Below are 12,541 nucleotides of genomic sequence, written 5' to 3'. Positions count from 1 at the left end.
GAAACAAGTGTTTTTCATGGGCGTTCTCATGTGTTGGATTTGCATTTTTCCTTCAGTTCTTTTTCTGGTCTTCTTCACAGAAAAGCATTGGGATTTGTTGTTTTAGGGTCAGGATGGCTTTGTTTTCTTTAATGTCCAGTACAAGCTGCACACTGCTGCTGAATTGTGATGCTGCAGGTTAGCCCAGAGCTGGACCCTGCAGGGGTAAAGCTACAGGGCAGCACTTCCCCACACCGTGCTCCATGTCTGTGCTTCACCACAGTCACTGTCACTGTCAGTAAAGGGTCTCTAAGTATAAAATCAGATGCACAGAATGCTTTTATTTTGTCCAAGCAGAAGTCAAAGTCAAATTGCATTTCTTGCTATACAGCAGCTAAGTTCATTTACATAGACCATAGCTTGTTAGAATAAATACAGGAGGAAACAAATCAAGTATTCCCATCTGTTCACGTGAGCACTGCGCACACGCAGCAGAGATCCTGAAGGTTGGGGGTAGAATACAGGGGTCCTACAAATACTGTACAGAGCTGTACCCTCTAGGAAGCGTGTTCCTAAAGTGTGTGATTCAGTACCAGTGCAAAGGGTTTACTGAAATCAGAGGTGCACTTTACAAAGCAAACTTATGGTAAAATATGATATGGTTCTCAAGATGGGCAAAGTAATTGGTAAACATTTACTATCAACTCCTGTAGAGGGACGAAATGCTCACAAAAGAACAACCTGTTTAAAACGTGTCCTAAAAACACTATGCGTTTACTTATGCCCGATTCCAGAACAAGTTAAAGCAAATGTGGCCTTCCAGTGATGTACACACCTGATTTTATCTGGCATTTTTCAGCAGCTGTATGTTTTATATATAAATATCTACATCCTCAGAAGCTCAAGAATATTAAGATTTGCAATAGCTATGTCTACAAGCAGGCAAAAGTAGAGGCAGGTTTCTATAAAATGCAAAAGAAAAAAAAGGTTTCACCATGGCTTTCTTGGTTTGAAGTTTATGCAGAATTAAACCATTGCAGACAGCAGTTGTTGGTGTTAACCTGACATGCACTCCAGGGCTTTCTAACTGTGCTCTTCTGCTTTGTACTCAGAGATACTGCTGAAGAACACTCCACAGCTGAAACAATTGTTTAGTTAGGAGTTGAGCCATGTAACTTCTAATCAGTTCTCTGACTTAAGTCCGTTATTCAGTTACAAACAGAAATCTGTGGTGTGTGTTCAGCATAAAAAAGCGAGTGGAAAATTTGAACTTACCCATTCTGCCTCTCAACCTGGCTGAAGAAACTCTGTGGTTGAGATTTCCCAAACGTGGTTTTATTAAAACCTTAAGTTGCATCTGGCTTTTCTTCATTGAAAAAATATATCTGTACATCCTTCTTTAATTACCGAGTACCTGAAGGTTACAAATTCTTTTTTGCTTTACGTCTGTTTTTCACAGCACAAGCATGAAGTGCTAAGAGAAAAGTAAAAATTAATGAAGTCGGTCGAAGGTAAGAAAATGCAAGATTATTCTTGCTTGTAAAGGAGATCGACTGTGCTTTTAGATTTCACTGCGGATTGGTAGCAATGGTGGCACACCTGGAAGGAGCCGGCACTGAGCAGCAAGCTGCTGAATGATTCTAATGACCCGACAGTAACTCAGGACTTCTGTACAGAGCACTTATCAAACCATGCAGTCCAGGTGATTCATGCATTGCATTGTGATCTGTAGTCCTTCTTGCTGTAGGGCTTATTCCCCAGGATGTTATCTATTTCATTTACAATATGTGATGTCATCTTTGGAAGAACCTAGGGGTAGAAGAAAACTGACATTTAATTCAGTTTCCACTGAAGATAGCCATGGATTGTTTCCAAATCTACATCTGGACAAATAATGTTTCCTCTGTTGTTTCTCTTTCTTCATGCATATGTGACATACTTAAGCATTTATTTGATACCTTTCTCCCTCAAAGAAATGACTTTGCCCTGTGAGACAATCACAGAAACCACTGTCCTGAACTCCATATGCACTCAACTGCAGCAGAAACAAAGCTGGTGGCAGGAATGCCATTATCTGTGAAAAGCAACAGAGAGTAATTAAGGGCTAAGGCAATGACATAGGCCTGTGCTTTTCTTAGTAGCACTGAAGATCTGGTGTGGAATATAGCATCATGTGTGTTGACATCAGCTCACTTGCTTAAGTGAGCCTGCAGACAAAGAGTGAAGCAACACGTTGAAGTGCTGAACATGGATGCAACCACTGCAGATGCTTGTAAGTCACAGTGAGGTGCCCTAGGTTTGCCTAACTGAGGTGTGCAACTGGGGCTGAAACAACATACCACGGGTTGGGATTCAGTTAGGAAAATGAGGGCAGTGTTGTCAATGTGGATGTAACGCAGCGGGCGCTGGGCAGGAGCTGCCCCACCTCTGGCACTTGCCTGTATGGCTCCAAGGTTCTCGATCAGCTGCTCTGGATTGGAAGATCCTAGAAGGACTGAGCTCACCCCCTCGTTCCTCAGACACCACGCTGCAAACAAAGGCACGGAACGGTCAGGAACAAAGGGCTCCCCTCACTGTGCTGCTGCCCATCCAGTATTTGTCAGAGCTTCTCTCTTTATTTGAAGAACAGCACTTTTATTTTTGGAAGCCGTCATTTTCCAGGTCACTTCTGAGTCATTTCTAATCCCATTAAGCAGGATGGTTATGCATCATGTCGATATCTCCCTTTTCCATTTTTAAATGTGCTGTCTCTCATTCATCGGATTGTTCTTCTTCCCACTAAATAAGGGCTGGGAATGCCTGCTTTGCTGCATCTGCATCATTCGTCATTTTATGGTTTGGTCTTCTTCCTGATCTGGCTCCTCTCTCAGCTAAATAATTCAGGAATACTTGATCCAAGGTAAACATGCCCCTAATATTTTCCCTTATCAGCCCTTTCCTGATTGCCTTGTCCTTTTCTGATTGCTAAATGACACTACTGTTTGCTCAAAAAAGAAAGTATTTTTGACTGAGGAGAACAGAGCAGTTGTTCCTCAAAGGCAATAGATGGCATTTTCATATAATAAAATAATAGAATTATAGATAGAACCATGGAACAGCTTGGGTTGGAAGGGACCCAAGGATCAGAAAGTTCCAGCCCCCTGCCACGGCAGGGCCTTCATCCTCCAAATCCTACACTGGTCTTGGTTCCTTCTGTTACTGCATCCCTAGAAATGTGTTACCCTTCCTGAATTACTGCTGCAGTTCACATCATCAGTCTCTCCACATTCCTGCCATTTTGTTCCATAATTCCTCATGTCATTCCTCATTCCTCATTCAAGTGTTATAACTGAAAAGCACATTTACAGATACAGCTGAAGAGAAAGCTGCCCTCTGTCCTTTTTGAAAGGCAACACAGCTTTTTCAGTTTCTATTTACGTCAGCATTGCTGACTCCAAAGCAAACACCTGGAGCTCAGAATACCTGCAGCCTCCCAGGTTTGAGTAGGAGTTCATCTGCGCTCCTCTTTCAGCCGCACAGAAGGCACTGAATCTTCAGCTCAGAGTATTTCCCTTTTTACCAGCAAGATGGGAGCAAAGTGTGCATTTCTGACAAAGAGCAAAGAGCAAAGGCATTCAGGTGCTAATGACAGCGCCCCTGCCCCCCTTACCGACTGCTAGCTGAGGTAGTGTGCAGCCAAGGCGCTCTGCAATGGGCGAGAGATCCTTCAGCTTCGTCTGCTGCTTCCTTCCCTCCTCGCTTATGATTTTTTCTTTCAGCCACTGGTAGCACTGGAGGGGAATTACACTGCAGTCAGATGTTGACTTTAACCTTCCCGAGCTGAAAGGTTGGTGCGAATAGAAACATCTCTGAAAATCCCCATGATGCAGTGATATGCAGGGCTGGGCAGGATGTCCCTCCTGCTGCCTGCTGTTGTAGTGCTATGCCTTTATGAGCTTCACCTGAAGTTCTGACTCTGAAGTGTCACATTTGGACCACTGGACCCAATGGCAATTGGAAAATGGTGAAATATTGGTCAGCTTGACACGCCTCCTTCCTCCCCCCAGAAAAGTGAGAGGACATCTGATCTTGTTCAAGGTTTACCAGTGCCTTTCAAGATTAGAAAGCTAATGAGAAGGAGCTGAGATTTCAGTTTATATTCAGACTTGACATTTGATTCTCTTTCATTCCCACCAATGTAATTCAGGTCCCTCTGGGAAATGCTGCCTTCTGAGCTAGCTTGCAGTAAATTGCCCAGACTTTGTCTTGAAATGTAGCCTTCGTGTTGAAAATAAATTACAAATGCTATGAATTGAAAATCATATCCCTTTGTAAGCAAATCAGTGCAGGCTGCACCTTTCTTTTCAGCTCATTCCCTGAAGCCCTTCAGCAGTGGGGATGGATTCCTGCTGCTGTTTGCCTGCCCTCAGCACTGCAATGCATCCCCTTTTCCCAGACCAACAAATACCTTTAGGGCAGCCCTTGAGCTTTCGGGGACGCCGTTGCCGTATTTCCCTGAGATGATCCCGCAGGCGAGGGGAGACCACGTCATGGCACCCACCCCTGCAGAGAGTGGAGAGAGCCATGGAACCAGGAGACCTCTGGGCTGTACCAGAAACCGTGCACTCAGCCCAGAGAGCAGCGACTGCTGCCTGTTGGTACGGCACTGCCAGGGCTCCTCAGCCCCTTGGAGGGCACTGGGAGCATCGTCCTGGCAGATGCAGCCATACTTCCTCCTTTCCTCACATAGGTGCCCTGGGTACTCACACAAAGCCCTGCATGAGCCCTGTTTAGATAGGTCGGTGCCCACTGGTCCCTGAAGGCAAAATGCAGCCATGGCAATTAACACCTCTTGCTGTCAGAGATGCAGCAAGCCAGGCTTTCTGCTAGGCCATGGACTGGGCTCCTGGCTCTTGCATTCTGCCTGTGCAGCGGTGGGAAGGGATGGGAAATCACTCTTCCCCTCCAGAGGCTCTGGTGTGGCCCTCCCTTATTTCTGTCTCTAAATAAAATAGACAAAGTGCTCAAGCTGCAGACTTACCTATTTTGTGGTACAGTTCTGGCAGCTGAACCTCCACTTTCTCCCTTTGGAAGAGGTGGTACTCAGCCTGCTCGCACACGGGCGGTATCATGTTGAACTGCCGGGCCACAGAGTAGGCTTCCTGGGGAGAGACCACGCAGGGAGCACATCATTCACGTACAGGGTGACACACACACCCTGCAGAGCAGCCCTGGGGGCTGGAAATGTGCATCCTGGTGCCAGCTTATGGCTTTGCTTTACCATGATCTCCATAGCACTCCAGCGTGACGTTCCCCAGTACATGGCCATGCCCTGGTTGATGACGTGTGTCATTGCTCGGACGATTTCTGAGGGAAAAAGACAAACATAAGAGAACTCTGTGTCAACTCCGTGCTGCTCCTGCATGCCAGAGTGCTACCATCACATCTGGGGGCTGCCAGAACAGCGTGACACTGCAAGACCCAACCACCATCTCTGGATGTGGATTTGGGGCCGGTCCCACAGCTGCAGGTGCTGCAGCCAGAGCAGCTCCAACCCACGGCAGCAAGGATCAAAGCTTAGTGGGTCACTGCACCATGCAGCAAAGGGGAGGGAAAGCACAAATAGGCTTATCTCACAGCTTTAAGGAACTTTTACCAGCTGGTTGTTGTCTAAGTATCATATCCCACAATAATATTCCTCCTAAAATTTATCACTAGAGGGCAGTAGGGCCGAAAAATAAACCAAAAGACAAAAAAAAAAAAAAAAAAAAAAAAGAATAATTTTCTATTTTGTTCACTACGAGCATATATTAGCACCTGCTTCTTTGCACTATGGCCATTGAGATGCTGCTGAGAAATGAAGCAACTGGAGAACACAGCGTCTTCTGCTGGGTGCCTTGCTCTGCATGCAGCTTCAACCTGCTGACATCCACTTTGGGAGGACCTCCTGCCCCTTGCTGCTCCCCAGGGTTCTTCTGCTCCTGCCACTCCTGAGCAGACACTCCTGGTGATCAGGGCCATGAGCATGGGCTCACAGTGGGTGGGAACCAGCCCGGTCAGCAAGGGTGGGCCTGGCATGCAGGGCTCCTCCAGATCTATTTGCTGCTTTGTTTTCATGAGGCTCCACCAACTTGAAAATCAATTTCTTCCCTCTGGGATGGTTCCAAAAGTAAGACGAGCAGATAGCAGATGCATGGGGAAGAAGAGATCCCACACAAGGATGCAGGATGAGCCTTCCTCCCACCCCACATACATCTTCCTCCTTTGGCACAATGCACTCGCACCTCCTCCACTTCCCCCCTTCCTGCCAAGCCACGGCTGGATGGGTTCTTGTTGAGTAATCCAATCCTCCCAGCAACAAAACAGCACTGAAAAATGGCCCTGAAAAATATTTACCCTCATGGATGATGTGAGCCACGAACAGTGCATCACTCAGACTGACAAAAATACACTGAGCGGATCTGGGAAGCAGAAGAAAGCAGTCCTTAGTCACTGGTACGGGTAACGCACGAGGCTGCCTGCGCTCAGCAGCACTGCCAGATTGCAGAGTGCCCTTTCCTGGGAGAGCTGTGAGAAGCAGCCCGGGCAGTGCTGCACTTCCCAGCCCGCTCAGCACCGCTGAGGCTGTCTGTCTGTCTGCGTGCAAAGCACTTGCTGGGGCTGAGGATGCTGAAACGATGCTGGCCATCCCTGCCTTGAGATTGAGAGGAGCTGCCTTTTATACCATGAGAGTTCTCATCCTATTTATGGGGGAAAAAAACAGCTTGGCAGAGAGTCGCTTACAGTGCCAATCTGGAGGTTATTGTGAGATTTCTCCTGCAGGCAGCGACAAGCAGCTAAACACGGCAAAGTCTCCATTTATAACCCTCGGAGGACTCTAAAAGTGACAGTATGCCTCTTCTGTGGCTCTCTGTACCCAAAAGGCAGAACTCCCAATGGCAGCACTGATCTTTCCCCTGGTGAAGAGCAGCTCTCAGATGCCAGATATTGTTCTCCCATTTTGTGCTCTCCCCTACATCCACCTTTTTCTCCATTCCTGGGCCATCCTGGTTGGAGCAGGCACAGCCCACTGAGTGCAGTCACAGCCCCAGCACCCATGCACTGGGGTGTGAGGTGAAGCTGTGGGGTTTCCACAGAGCGATCCTGTTATGGGGATTCCTCCATCCCCCCACAGCACCCACTTCTCACTGCTGTTGGTTTTCTATTTCTGCCATACGATCATTTTGGAATTTTTAGGGGTGTTCCATCACACCTCTTACACACTTTGGCCCATGATTGTTTGCGTTTCTCCCACCTCTGTTCCCTTCAAAAGAATGACAGCCAACCTAGGATATTTATAACGGCTCTTGTTTACCAGATCCTTCCCCCATGGGCATGCCTCTGGATGGTTTGTGGCAGCACCTATTTGGGCAGCTCACTGGATGGCAGAAATGTCATCGCTTCGAGGGGGAGTTCTCAGAAGAAAGCACACAAATGTTCCCAAACCCTGCGGCCAGGCAGTACTGACCCGAGCCAGCTCTGTGCCCTGATGTGGAGCACGGCACCCGGTGTGGGGCTGCCCACTGTGCTGCCTTCTGCTCAGCTGCACACATTGCCCAGAGTGAGGGAAACATCTGCGACGCAGCCTGGGATTGCATCTCTGCAGGCCTAATGTAGCGTGAGGGCATGGGGAGAGGAGCACCGTCTGAGCAGATTGCAGATATCTCCTTTGATCAGAAAGGGGATATTTTCCCAGAGAAGCTTTTAATGCCCAGGACTGACAGCTCATCAGGAGAGAGAGAAGCACAGCAGCACCAGAGGGCTGAGCTTGTCTGCATTCCAGCCGAGTTACAGAACTGAAAGGCCCAGCCTGGCACTCAGTGGCAGTGCACCATGCCCTGAGCTCAGACCAGGACAGTTTCCCCTTCCAACCTCACCTACTTGCATGCACAAGCATGGAAATAACATGACAATAATTTACAGCTCTTCCTCTAATTCCTCCAGTTGCATTTCATATCCCACAGCCTCACTGCCCACTCGAGCGAGTTTACCATGATTTGACACTGTCCATAACCAGCAACCACATCAAGGTGACCTACAGACAGCTCACCCTCAGGATGAGAGCTGCATCCCGTGGTGAGGATCCCAGCTGCACAGCACGCAGAGGAAACTCCTGTCCTTCCCAAAGCATTCTGTGGCTTTGAGCCACACTTGTGGCTGCATTACCTTCAGCCACCCTCATCCCTGCAGCTGCACACAGGGGATGCAGCATGTGTTGCACACCCAGGACACGGCTTCCAGCAGAGCTGGGAGCAGCTCTTTGCTCATAGGGAAAGCATGGCCACGTAAGGACACAGAGCATAGCTGGGATTGTGCCTCATGAAGGTAGCTTAGCACTTAGTGCGCGTGCCAGATATTGCTGAACCGACAGATGGCCCAGCAGATGCTCTGGGATAGAAGTGGCTTAGTAGGTGAACCATAAAAAAAGCATGAAGTACATGGAAAGAATAAACACCGCGCCATTCATAATGCAAGCGTCCCTTTTCTCACCCTGCTGAAAACCTCACCAAGTCCCACAGTTTATACTCTGCTGCCAAGCCCCAGCCTGGGAGCACTGTGCAGAGCTGCTTAAACACCATCAGCATCAGAGCTCAGCTGTGCTGTGTGTGGGAAGGAGCACTCCCATTCCCCAGCACAGCACCGCCTCTCCAATGGCCATCGCCAAGCAGAGCGGGCACTGCTGCCTGCACCCAGCTATCTGCTGATGCTGCTCTGTGCAGTGAGTGCAGCCAGTAGGGAGCAAGCAGATGTGGGATACCAAGTGATGGCAAAGGCATGTTGAGGGGTTCCCTGATCCTCCAGCTGGCTGCAGGGGGCCAGGTCAGCTGGCACAGTGGCTTCCTAAATGCAAACACACTCATTTCAACCTCATCTGTGTGGATCGGAGAGGAAAGTACAGGGAGGAATGTTAAAACCACCATTGGGATTTAAAGGGAATGCCTATTTCCATTAAAGACGTACAAATTCATTTACGTGTAAATGTATAGGACTCCGGGATGTCATGAAAGAACCGTTTCATATTTAAGCTGCCTCGCCTGAATATTTAATAAAGATTTATTCTTCATTTCCTACCACTGGAGGCATAAGCCTGTAAGCCAGGATCAGTCGCAGGAAAACCTTCAATTACAGCTGCACTGACCTTCCATGGGGGTGTTGTTGTCCGGGCGGTTGGCAAAGACCACATCCACGTATTCCAGCTGCAGGCGCTGCAGGGAGGCCCTCAGCCCTGCAGGGCAAAGCAGAGAGCAATGCGGGGTCAGCAGCAACACAAGAGGTGCAATGCAAGAGAGAATCACAGCTGGAAAAGACTCCTCAAGTCCCCAAACCTGCAGTGGGCCCATGCAGCCCTCCCTCGTGGGCTCTGCGAGGAGCTGGTGGCAGTGGGTGCCAAAAGCCCACATACATGTGTGTGTGTGACGGGGAGATGTCCTAACAGTTATTTTCTACGAATCTTCCCAGGAACAAAATGTTTTTTATGAATGTTCATGAAGAAGAAGCCAAAATAGAGCCGTCTGAAAAACATTTGCTGAAGTTAGAGATGCAAGAAATGGCTGTTTTCACCAAGTGTGTTGAAGAGAATAGCTAACATTGACCTTAACACTGTTTGGTACTTCTGTGAAATTCTTTCATCTGCTGCCAGTGCTTCTCTGTCCTTTTGCAAAGCAGTTTTTCACCGAGTGGCAGAGGGGTTTTGGGGTGGTCACGATCCCTCCTGCACCACCAGGCTGCCCACAGTCGGACACATCACTTACCCACACCCCAGAGAATGCTGCTCACAACATTATCCAGTGCAGCCTTAGTGGCAAAGTCGTATGCTAATGTCACTGAGTTCTGCACATGCAACATGAGGAATGCTTTCTAGGGCAACAGCCCCACTCTATGGATGCCCCCCATTCAGCTCCGCTCACCAAGAGTGCTGGTGGTGATGCTGATCCCTGGCACACCGTGAGAACCGGGCTGTGGTGGGGCAGTGCCAAAAGGCCATGAGAGGTGTGGGTGCAGACCTCACAGCTCAGCATCACTGAGAGGTATTTACCCTTTGGCAGCACAGGGCAAGCAGCAGCAGGGCCCAATGCTGGGTGCTGCTCAGTGGGGTTGGCTGATTCCCCACACGCATCCCCTGTGCGTGGGGATGGCACAGCCTCCCAGGCCGACATGTTCTCACCATAATAAACTCACAGTTAATGCTGCTGATCCGTAATATGACAAAAACTTGTCTTTTCATGGGCACTGCTCTATTTGTGCCCCACCTGCAAAACACTGCTGTGCAGGCACGGATCCAGCCTGCAGCAGCCCTGACCCCCAGTTCCATAGGCACACAATGCACTGCAGGATGGATGCAGAAGTGTGGGACTGTGCCCACTGTACCAGCAACCACCAGCAGCCCTACAGGGAGCCTGGCAGCAAACTCAGAGTTCTGGCACAGGAAAGTGCCTGAGGCACAGCACCCACCTTCAATGATGTGCTTCCTCGAGAGCCCTCTCTCTGTTTCAGCCCTGCAAACACAAAGCATACAGTTAGGGGGCTGAGGTGCCAGCCAGCAGCAGGCAGAGATGAGGTCCCACATCCCAGCCAGGCACAGAGCAAGGGGTGGCAGCCCTCAGCCCCAAGGCAACAAGGCATCGCTGAACTTACTTTCCGCCCCAGTACAGCTTTGTTGTGATAACCAGACTGGAGCGCCTAGGAGCAGAACAGAAAAACTGTTGTTGTTAAATAAAATGATCCCAGAAGAGCCCAGGCAGGAGACCACCTGGCTCCGAGGCAGTGCCCTCCTCCCCAAAGGCACCACCACACTCACAGCATCCATGGGCAGCAGCACACGGCTCGCAGTAAAGGAATGCTCCCTCAGGCATTAAAACCCCAGGAAAAATACATTTGCTGAATTAATCTAGAGACTCCAGTGTGATAGCAGATCAAATATTTATCATCATCAAACTATTTTGCTGCAAAATTGTATGAGTGTAACAATTTGCCAGGGTTTTGCTTGGCTTGACTTCTTTCTGCCACAGGATGTGGAACATTTCCCAGTGAGCATCCATCCCCCAGAACAGGGGCACTGGTTTTGGTGAGAACACCACTGGGACTGCTCTTTGGTTGCAGGCGATGACACACAGGGGAGAGCCTTAAAGATTATGTAAATGCTCTTAAAATGACACCACATATGCTAATGTGCTTCATTTACATGAGGTATCATCTCCTACCAGGCGGCCGAGATGAAGGCCCATCACAGCTTTGCATTCTTAATACACAGCCTTACGTGCGTGCACAGACCTGCCGCACAGATAATCTGCCTCTGCTCTGTGTGCGGAAATGGGGATGAATGTGCAGAGATCAGGGACTCACGGAATGGTTTGGGTTGGAAGGGACCCCTAATGGCCATCAGCCCCACTCCCTGCAATGCAGGGATGCCCACAGCTCCAGCAGGTGCCCAGAGCCAGCTCCTAACCAAGCCTCCACCTGCCAGCAGCAGAGATGAGGAGCAATTAGGAGGGCTGGCTGCTGATCACAGAATCACAGAATTGTAGGGGTTGGAAGGGACCTCCAGAGATCATCGTGTCCAACCCCCCTGCCAAAGCAGGTTCCCTACAGCAGGTCACACAGGTAGGCATCCAGGCAGGCCTTGAACATTTCCAGAGAAGGAGACTCCACCACACACCATCACATCTCTGATGGAGATGCCCAGAGCCCAGTGCTTCCCACAGCACCTCCTGAGCTCCACACCAACTCTGGCTGGCCAGTGCTCAGCATCTGTAAGGTCTTGGAGGTCCCCCCACTCCCATTGTCCCTGCTGCCCCAGTACGGTACCTCCAGCCCTTCTTCTTGAGGATGTTCCCCAAGATGACCTCAGCCCTGCAGAAGAGAGAAAATCCGTGTGAGAGGCACCAGAGGATGCTCAGGGCAAGCAGATCTCCACATTGCAGCCAGCCCCAGCCCTGGGGTCCTGCACTGGACCCTACGCCCCAAAATCTGGGGATGGACTTTTTCCCTTTTCTTAGCTCAGCAATGATACTGAAAGCGTGAGCTGTGCCGGAGCTGCTCCTTGCTCGCAGAGTTTTCAGAGCTGTCACCATCATGGACTATTCATCACCACTGAGACAGGCATTGACTTGTCATTTATTCAGGATGTTTCCCAGTAAGTGCTCGAGGCGGCACCAGTGATGCATTTCAGCTGGGTGCAGCGTTGGCCTTTTTTTAAAGTGTGCTCCAGAAATGACCAAGTTTCATAGGAGATTTCCTAAGCAAAATCATGCCCGGAGCCACAGGGAAGGAACTCAGTGCAGCTGGGACCCCTCGTGCCCAACCAGCACCCAACCAGGACTCACTTGCCCGCTGCATACACCTCAGCCGTGTCGAAGAGGTTGACACCACTCTCGTAGGCGATGGTCATCAGCTGCTCAGCCACCTGCGGGATGGACATGGGGCTGAGTGAGACAGCGCTGCTGTGCCACCACATGGACCTGAGAGGGGACTTGGAGCTGCATAGGCCCCGGGGCTGATCCTGGGAGGAACTGAGGGAAAAGCCCTGCGCTTTCCAATGGGAAAG

At 49.6% G+C, this 12,541-nt stretch overlaps 1 protein-coding gene across 2 annotated transcripts in view; it reads right to left on the bottom strand.

Moving 5' to 3' along the window:
* Positions 1-300: 300 nt before the first annotated feature.
* KCNAB1 (potassium voltage-gated channel subfamily A regulatory beta subunit 1) overlaps positions 301-12,541 on the bottom strand; it is a 34,686-nt gene continuing 22,445 nt past the window's right edge. For both annotated transcript variants that reach the window (XM_042881253.1, XM_042881254.1), the window contains exons 4-14: positions 12,321-12,400; positions 11,803-11,847; positions 10,633-10,677; positions 10,450-10,493; positions 9,137-9,223; positions 5,240-5,325; positions 5,000-5,120; positions 4,427-4,521; positions 3,629-3,749; positions 2,418-2,506; positions 301-1,788 (exon numbers count right to left, since the gene is read on the bottom strand). In XM_042881253.1, coding sequence (XP_042737187.1) covers positions 1,687-1,788; positions 2,418-2,506; positions 3,629-3,749; positions 4,427-4,521; positions 5,000-5,120; positions 5,240-5,325; positions 9,137-9,223; positions 10,450-10,493; positions 10,633-10,677; positions 11,803-11,847; positions 12,321-12,400 — 915 coding nt within the window. In that variant the 3' untranslated portion in view covers positions 301-1,686. The remainder of the gene's footprint in view (positions 1,789-2,417; positions 2,507-3,628; positions 3,750-4,426; positions 4,522-4,999; positions 5,121-5,239; positions 5,326-9,136; positions 9,224-10,449; positions 10,494-10,632; positions 10,678-11,802; positions 11,848-12,320; positions 12,401-12,541) is intronic.

The sequence above is a fragment of the Lagopus leucura genome, unplaced genomic scaffold (assembly GCF_019238085.1).
Source record: "Lagopus leucura isolate 7727_CA_CO unplaced genomic scaffold, USGS_WTPT01 Super-Scaffold_100029, whole genome shotgun sequence".
Taxonomy (NCBI): Eukaryota; Metazoa; Chordata; class Aves; order Galliformes; family Phasianidae; genus Lagopus; species Lagopus leucura.
This window is presented reverse-complemented; position numbering and strand designations above follow the sequence as displayed.